This window comes from Melanotaenia boesemani, chromosome 17, assembly GCF_017639745.1.
Source record: "Melanotaenia boesemani isolate fMelBoe1 chromosome 17, fMelBoe1.pri, whole genome shotgun sequence".
NCBI lineage: Eukaryota > Metazoa > Chordata > Actinopteri > Atheriniformes > Melanotaeniidae > Melanotaenia > Melanotaenia boesemani.
Genome location: NC_055698.1, coordinates 15,569,402 through 15,578,340, shown reverse-complemented (window position 1 = coordinate 15,578,340; position 8,939 = coordinate 15,569,402). Strand labels below are relative to the sequence as shown.

At 41.2% G+C, this 8,939-nt stretch overlaps 1 protein-coding gene across 27 annotated transcripts in view; it reads left to right on the top strand.

The window, feature by feature from the left end:
* The first annotated feature begins 42 nt into the window (after positions 1 to 42).
* The window catches only part of clasp2 (cytoplasmic linker associated protein 2), a 57,684-nt gene continuing 48,787 nt past the window's right edge, over positions 43 to 8,939 (top strand). For all 27 annotated transcript variants that reach the window (XM_042011370.1, XM_042011368.1, XM_042011362.1 and 24 more), the window contains exons 1-2: positions 43 to 976; positions 8,221 to 8,299. In XM_042011370.1, the coding sequence (XP_041867304.1) occupies positions 779 to 976; positions 8,221 to 8,299 (277 nt within the window). In that variant the 5' untranslated portion in view covers positions 43 to 778. The remainder of the gene's footprint in view (positions 977 to 8,220; positions 8,300 to 8,939) is intronic.

Here is an 8,939-nt window from a genome sequence, read left to right as displayed (position 1 = left end):
CATTTTGGTGGCTAGCTGTGCGGTGCCCAAAGACCCATCGGCCTAGTCGTTGAAGGGTTGCACGTAAACTGCAGTCCCCGGCAACGCGCAAGCGTTTAGCACCTCTTAACAGATTTAGCAGCAGCAGTGATCATTACTGGATTAAAAAAGGACAATTTACCGCCGAACTGGAGCTGACTGTTTGTTGTGGAAGTTTGTTACAACTTTGGAGGAGAAGGAGTCGGCGGCTGAAAGACTGAAGCCTATGGTCATGAAGTAGAAGAGCTGAGCGGACCCAGGCGTTAGGCCTGCAGATACATAGTGTTAGCCAGCAGAGCTAGCTTATGTGGAGCTATTTGTATTTGTCACTGAGTAAACCAGCAAGGTGCTATTTTTGTTAGCATAACATAGCAAATCTCAAATCGGCTAGCTTGTTTTGACGCGGATATACAGACCGAACCTGCCAGGGTCCAATACACTTAGACATTTCCTGAAGTTTCACTAAGTTTTACGTTCCCTTTGAGCTAAAGTCTCGTAGGAGCTGCGACTTTTTAGTTACGGACAGAATCGAGCTTTTGGTTTAGGAAAGGAAAGGTTTGTCTGCAAAAGTAATCAATCTTTATAGGAGATTGCATGTTGATGATAAAACCCCAGTTAGACGCAGTCCGGACCGCTCGCTCTTTCTACCCCTCCGCTGGACTACAGTTAACATTTGAAATCCTTCACACCCAGTCCCGCCGACCATTGTCTTCTGTCTCTGGCCGGCTTCAGTGGCTGGCCACACGGCACTGAGTGCCCAATGGAGGAACATGACAACATGGACTATTTTTACCAGCAGGTACTGCAGAAGGATGTAACCCGCAGACTGCAGGTTGGCCAGGACCTGATTGACTACCTGAACGACCCGCAACGTTCTCCGGACGTAGAGCAGGACAAACCTCGGTTGGACAAAACCATAGACGAGTTAACGGGATGGGTAAACTCTAGCAATTTCAAGGTGAGTGATCTTGGCCAGGTGCGGTACAGAGGCGAGTTGCTGTCCCATTTGAAATATGAAAATCAGCATATGTTTTCTTTTCAAGTAGATCCAGTTCAATTGATAGACTGTTCTTACTGAATCCTAAATCTGACAACATTTTGAAGATGTATTTGCAGTTTTGTGTGGCTTTTCTCTCAATCTGGAAAGAAACGGAGCCCTTTGTTGTTGTTTGGGACAACCCAGTAGTGTAATCATGTATTATTTAGGGCAGACATTTTTAAAGTTCTTCCCTGTGACAGAGAAGTACTTTTGCAGGGCATTCCTGTGGTTTGTTGTCGTTTTGGTTAAGGCTGTGTCTGCCCTGTTAAGGAGGCCCATTGTCAGGACAGTAGACTACTTGAGCATTGGATGGGGGAGGGGTTTGAAGACTCATTGTTGAGTGTCATGCTTTTTCTTCATTTATCCCTCTCTCATTTCTCAGATAGTTTTTGCCCTGTTGCTTATTTCTAGTTTTCCTTTATTTTCTCAGTTTTCCAAATAGAGTTTGAGGCAGACTAGCCTGCGTTTTTTTCACGTATTGGACTGTGGCATTTTGCAGATTTTTGCAAACCAGTCAGATCATCTTGAGGATTCTGTGAAAGCAGTGGATGAATTTGACTCCCAAGTTGCTTTTTGAACTAACTTTGCCTCTATTATATTGGACTGTGGGGTACCGTAAAAGTGTGAAAATAGTGTGTCAAACCTAACAAAGACTCCTCAGCCAGTGCCTTGAAAGCACATCTTTTTTGACAGCAGTCCTTAGCTGGGAACAGAAAATACTCATTACTCCTCACTGTCAGTTTGTGGTCACGAATCTAACTGTAAAAATATATGTACATGTACTAAAAAATGTATGGAGACTGTGAGATTGTGAAAGAGATTGTCTTCCTTTGTCCTAAGCCAAGGCATTTATTCATAGTTTTATTCAACCACGCTGCAATTTCAAAATTATGGTGGATTCAACCTTAAAAATATGGAATATGATTATTGATTAGGGAACATTAAATAATGACTAATAGGCTGAATTCTAATGCTTTTCCATTAAAATTCAGTTCTGAAATATCTTGGTATAAGCTAAAACAGCTGTTTACACATAGATACACATTTTATCTTAAAAGATTAAATGAAAATGTAGGTGAGGAATCAAAACTATCTGAATGTTATAGTAATCTTTAAGATGCCACATCCTGTTCCCATTATCATTTGTTCAGGTTTGTTGTTGTAGGTGGATGACAGTGATGTGTAGGTGAGCTGTGATCCTGAGTGGCCTCCATACAAAAATCTTTTAGCAAACCTAGGGCTGGGCAATATGAACAAAAAAAAATTTTTTTAACCTGAATCACAATATATGATGTATATCTGGATGTCATTTTATTGTCAAGTAACTAAAGAGACTGTTTTAATTTATATCCTTGAGTGCTAATTACACCTTTATTAAGGATCAGCAGCACATGTGCATTAAAACAGCTGACCAAAAGGCTACCAAACCGGATCCCTTCAACACCACGGCTGGGCCTAGAAATACTGTCCAGAAAAGTTATGAACAGAATCTGTGACAAAGGGCAGCCTTGGTGGAGTCCAACTCTCAGCTCCAGTTGGCCGCCTCAACAATGGAGGCACTGGAACCCACTTGGACTCATTGTATCTCGCTTCACCCGGGACATTGTTGAAGTTCTGCCGGAGATGTGAGTTAAAACTTTTTATGACAAGGGACTCTGTCCCTCTCCTCACCTGAGTGTCTGAGACATATGGCCACAAGTCCGATGATAAGACTACAAAGTCGATCATCGAACTGCAGCCTAGAGTCTCCTGGTGCCAAGTGTACATCTGTACACTCTTATACCTGAACATGGGGTTCCTTATGGGCAATCAATGACGAGCACAGAAGTCCAATAACAAAACGCCACTCAGATTCATATCGGGGAGCTGTTCCTCCCAGTCATGCCCCTCTAAGGTCTCACTGTCATTGCCCACGTGAGCATTGAAGTCCCCCAGCAGAACGAGGGAGTCCCCAGAAGGAGTGCTCTTCAACACCCCATCCAAGGACTCCAAAAAGGGTGGGTACTCTGAACTGTTGTTCAGTGCATATTAGCACAAACAACAGTCAGGACCTGTCTCCCCACCTGAACGCAGAAGGAGGCTACCTTCTCGTCCACCAGGGTAAACACCAACGTACAGCGCCAAGTCAGCCCCACCTCCAGTCCTGGCTCCAGAGGGGGGCCCCGGTGACCCACATCCAGGCAAGGGAAACCTGGGTTGAGCCGCACTTTGTCTGGTCCCTTCCGTAGAGACCTGTTTGCCATGGGTGACCCTACCAGGGGCATAAAGCCCCTGACAACATAGCTCCTGGGATCATTGGAACACGCAAACTCCTTCACCATGGTAAGGTGGTGGCTCAGGGAGGAGATATCAGTATAAACAATATTCCCTCATTCTATATTGCGTGTGAGAAAGTCTCGATTTATTTGAAAATCTCGATATATTGTCCAGCCCTAAGTAATCCTTATCTGTCCAGAAAAAGGTGAGAGGAGTTGCAAAATGCTGAGTCAGCACAGTAAGAGTGAAGGGTAAAAAGATGATGCAGAGTTAACTAGAGGCAGGAAACACAGGAGGTGTTGGGGATTGTGAAATGGTGTCATGCATGTGCATCGAATGAGTGGAAAGCACAAGCTATGACCCACAAGACCATCTCAGTGTTCAAGTAGAGAACTGTCAGATAAGTACCTGTAAGAACATAATGTTATACTGTAATTCTTCTGTTTTTATGCTGTTTCACTCTTGTGTTCACTACATGGGCTCTTCATTGATAATTTGCTTAGTTTACAGTTTCGCACCATTCACATACCAGTGCAACAAGCAGTGCGCTAAGCACCCTGAGTCTGCACACTGTTTAAATGGAGTACCAGCCAGCACATTCGCCAAATGCCCTGCTCAGATCTAGTGGCAGTAAATACAGTTACCTTGATCATATGGTTGATAAACACACAGCAGTATTTTAGAATGCAAAACGTGGTTTTATTTAATGGATAAATAAATGCATCAACTTTAAATATATTTATTTCCAGGCTGCACATCAGGCCTGGTACACACAAAGTTGTTTTTAATCTGATGAGATTTTTTTATCTGGTCGAGACCTCACTCATGAGGAGAAAATATCAGGCACGTAACTGTTTTGATCATACTGTGTGTGGTGTGCTCAAATAATCACAAAACAACACACACATAACAATGCTTTCCTGCAACTGATCTACAATATAGTCCTCCGAGCCAGAAATCTCACGTGACCAAACGTGGTCTAACAAAAACATAGAAGAAGAAACATAGCAACAACCGGTTAAAAGAAAAAAAAGAAGAAGAAGAAACATGGCAACAACCAGAAAAAGCAACACTCAGCGTAGAAGAGGAGGATGAGGGAATGATGGTCGTCTTGGGACTATTGTGAACAGAAAAAGCCAGAACTAAAAAAATAACAGATTGGAGACAGCGTGAACACGGACTTTATATCCTTCCTTATTCTCCAGTCAGCTCGCTCTCTGATTGGCTGCATTCAGTACCACATCACAATCCACACAGTCACAAATCAGGAGTCGTTGGCTTTCTACACACACATGAAGATATTTTGTTGTAAATATTGAACACATTTAATATTTCTGATTGTCGGCCACAACCTGTTTGAATTTGCTCTTAACACACCTCAGACCAAATGATCATTTTATAGGAAAATCTTATAAGACTAGATAATAGGACGTTTGCGTTTCCCTTGGTCGGGAACGGGCAAAACCGGGACAAACAAAATCTTGTGGGGTTTTTTTTGTTTTGTTTTTTAATCTGTAGCACATTTATCTCTGCAACACTTAATCTCACATTAAAACGTGATCGCTGACAGATCAGTTGTTTTAATGTGATGCCCCCATCTACCAACATGTATTTAAGAGGGAAACTCTGCCTTTGCAGTTTGTCAGTTCTAGCTTGTTTGTGTGCTGGTGATGGAAAAAGGAGCAGACTCAACTTTTATTCACTTATTGAGTGGGCTTAATGGCATGTTCCCTTTATCAGCATCACAGCAGCCATAGTGCCTTTATAATACACAGGAAGAGAACATGAATATTGCATACTGCATATATGAAGAGTAGGTTCAGATTACTGTCCATTTATTTCACTGAACAGGGGTTGATTCTGTTACCAGGCTGTCATGTACAAAAGTTTGGGTCACTTCCCTATTGAATCCCATGGCAAAGTGACCCCAAACTTTTGAACGGTAGTGTATAGACATTTAGATTTCTGTTACTGAGCGAAATTTAAGGAGTATCTGACATAATCAGTTGTTTTGGCACAGGATCTGCTGCCAGGATGAATCTTGATTAAGATTTTGATGGTCACCAGTATTGTGTGCATTTTAAGGTATGATGGAGGCCGTAATGAAATACTCAAACAACTGTTGCATATTTTATTGTTTACTGGCATAAAACGGAAGCTAAGTGACAATCTGTGCCTCCCTATTTATTCTATCCCTTTCAAACAATGAAAATGTCGTTGTCCTGGCCTGCGGTGTTAGACACTAAACTCTTCCCACAGGACCATCTTAGGAAAACCCCTCCAGAAAATAGAAATCAATGCAGCCTTGTAGGAAACAGCTGCAAGAGCTATTGTACAACACCGGTTTGGTAGTTATCTCGAAGTTAGTAGGGTCAAATAATGTTTTCAATCTGCATTTAATTATTTTTATTGCTTTATCAAATGTGGATTAATAATAAGTTAATGCTACAAGTGCTGATTATAGCTTAGGTCAGTACCTGAGCTCAGTAATAATAATAGTTGGGTTTATGATTTTTTTCTTTTTCTTGCCATAAGCTTCGGTGTAGAAGGTACCATTCATTAGTGGTTTTGGGAAATGGACAGAATAATGGTTTACTTTAGCCGGTGTGACATAACTCTGGAACCAGTGAATGCACAACATTTTTGCTTTATTAAATGGCTAAAACGGTCTAATACTAAAATTGATCATGGTGGCTGCATGGTGGTGGTTAGCCCCCACAGCCTCACAGCAAGAAGGTCACTGGTTCGAGCCTCGGGTGGGGGGAGTTTCGAACCTGGGAGGCGGTGGCCTTTCTCTCCGGGTACTCTGGCTTCCTCCCACCATCCAAAGACATGCATGTTAGGTTAATTGGTACCCGCAAATCGTAATGGACAAAGCGGTACAAAGACAAAATTTGATCATGTCCCTTACAAGGCGCTGTGTGAGCCTTGGCCCCTCTATTTTGCTTGATTAAGCTTCTCTTCAAATCCAGAGTAAACCTTGTACATGGTATGCGAATTAGCTAGCTAAGCCACCATACACAACAATCTTGACAAAGGACCACTTATGCAGGACTGACTATTTACAGTTTTTAAAATTTTCTATAAGCTCTTCATCATACCTAGGTGATTTAAAACATTCTGACGCTTCCAGTTTTGATAATACAGTGTTTAGTGTGAATATGTGTTGGTGAGCCTCAGTCAGAAATGTATTCAGTGTTTTTTTTGTTGCAGTTTTATTTTTTTCAGTCTTTTTCTGTCTGTTTTCCTTGCTCATTTCTGTAGTCAGACTTTTCACTGCAGGAGGTTTGTAGAGCAGGAGAAAACCTCCTGTCACCTCCACATCCAATGTAGATACAAGCAGTTCTCTCCCATCTTTCATCCTCTATCACAGGGCTGCTCAGTTCATTGCTATGAAGGCCGCACTTCAGCAGGTTTTGCATGTATCCCTGCACCAACACACCTGACTCTAATTAATAAGTCATTGTGCAGAACCCGATAGGCTGTTAGATTCATTTAATTTGATTCAGGTTTGTTAAAGCAGGAATACTTTGAAAACCTGCTGATCTGCGGCCCTCGTAGGACTGAACTGAGTAGTCCTGCTCTATCATTTTGCTGTCTTTTCCAAGTGAAGATGATACCAGATGGTTGCGGGTGCTTGCTGGGGTGCTGGTTTGAGGAAGGGGATGAGAAGCCTGCGGGATGTTTCCATGCTGTGCTGTTTTTTTTTTTATTATTTAATTTTTTCCCCCCTCCTGCTGTTTTTCCTTTTTTCCTTGCTTCTCCCTAAATTAGGTCAGTATGAGAGAGTCATCATATTGACCTAAGGCTCGTGTTTCTTCTCCAGGTGATTTTTTTTTTCTGTTACTTGCCTGCATCCCTGAATCATTTTTCTTTTTTTTTCCCATATGTTTTCCCCCTTCTTGTTACCGTAGTTACCTGGCGTTGCTCTTCCTTGACTAAAATAGGGAAAAACTGGAGTCTGACTCCCTTCTCTGTGTGGGACGGAGTCTAGCAAATAAGCTTTAAATGGATTTTCGTTTGGACTGTTCAGTCTTACCACAGCACTGCCAACAAAAGCATTCCAGGAGTACAGCTCAGTGTGAGAATGTGATCCTAATCGAAAACACAGTGGAAAAACTCTACTTCTAGACACACATATTAATACACCCTCCCCCTATTAGTCAAGCCAGTTTTTATTTAAAGCCTCAAAGCTTTGGCATACATCTTAAAATAATGTCAGTTCAACATTTTATTTGTCAAGTGGTTCAGGTCATTACATTACTGTCCAAGTGATTTGATTTTGACCAGATTTCTCAAGTGCACATCATCAGCTGTTGTTTTGCAGGCGGTATAAAGAGAACAGAACAGTGTTACATAATCAACACACAGCCGCTGACCTGCAGTAACCTTCGAAACAGTGTAAAAGAGGAATTATTCTACTTTTATAGAGTTAAAGATTTTTTCCATTCCAAGTATAAATTGATTCCTGTTTTTTTAAAAAAAAAATTTCCTGTTGCCAGTCTCTGCCTGGTGTAATATTTCAGTCGATGTCCTGCAATACAAGGCCAGATATTTTTGGAAACTCCCAGGGCGTTCTGCATCAAGGACTCAAGAGAATATTTGGATTATTTCGATGTAATACAACTATGCACAATAGACTTGATTGCCTGTTGAGTCAGCAAAAATTCAAAGGACAGCTTGAATCAGCTTATTTACAATCTATTCAGGATGATTGCGTCATAGATGAAGTTAAAGTTTATCCTGCTTATTTTCATATTACTGGCTCCGTTGTGGCTGATGTAGTAAAATCATTTAATGTGAAATGTCAGAAATCAGATCTACGTATATTTTTTTGTTGTTGTTTTTGTTTTGTAGTATGCCTAACCAACTCTAACCTTTTGTCTTACTTTCACTTTGTTTTATAGGTGGCATTGTTAGGGATAGACATATGCGGTGCATTCGTGGACCGCTTGGGAGAGCGGTTCAAAGGATATCTTGGCACAGGTGAGATCTCTCAACCACCTCCACCCTCAATTTCCTTTACATTAGGCTCTATTTAGAGGGAAAGCCATTCAGAAAACTTCTTTTTTTATTCCTGAAATGAGCTTACACGCAAAGCCCTGATGTTGAATGGAAGTAACAAACTTGTACTAGCCTGTGCTCATCCCTTTTCTTTCTTTCACACACTTATCATTCAGTTTGTTGTTTCTTTTCTGTGAGAGGGTTTATAATGGTCTTTTGCTGTTAAGTTCAAACAGTTTATTCATTATCTTGAAGACCCGAAGGTTAGAAAATTATTAATTTGTTCTCCTGTAGATCTCAAACTAAAAAAATGTATAAATATGTAAGAAATGTTATATATTCACCAAATTACTTTAAAGTTTGATGATTTGGGAATAGTTGCACTGATCATTAGTGCACATATCTTTCCACTTTGTGTCTCACTTCCACCTTACGGTTCCTCACTGCTGTCAAGCCTGGCACTCCCTGCCCCCCTTTTTTTTCTTTTTCTTTCACACATGACATGTACGCCTACACTTGTGCCTTGTTGTAGGTCACCCTGTCAAAACCACACCTTTCTTTAACAATCTCAGAGACAGAATCTTGAATCAAATGTAATGCTCTTTGCGCATGTGTGTGTGTG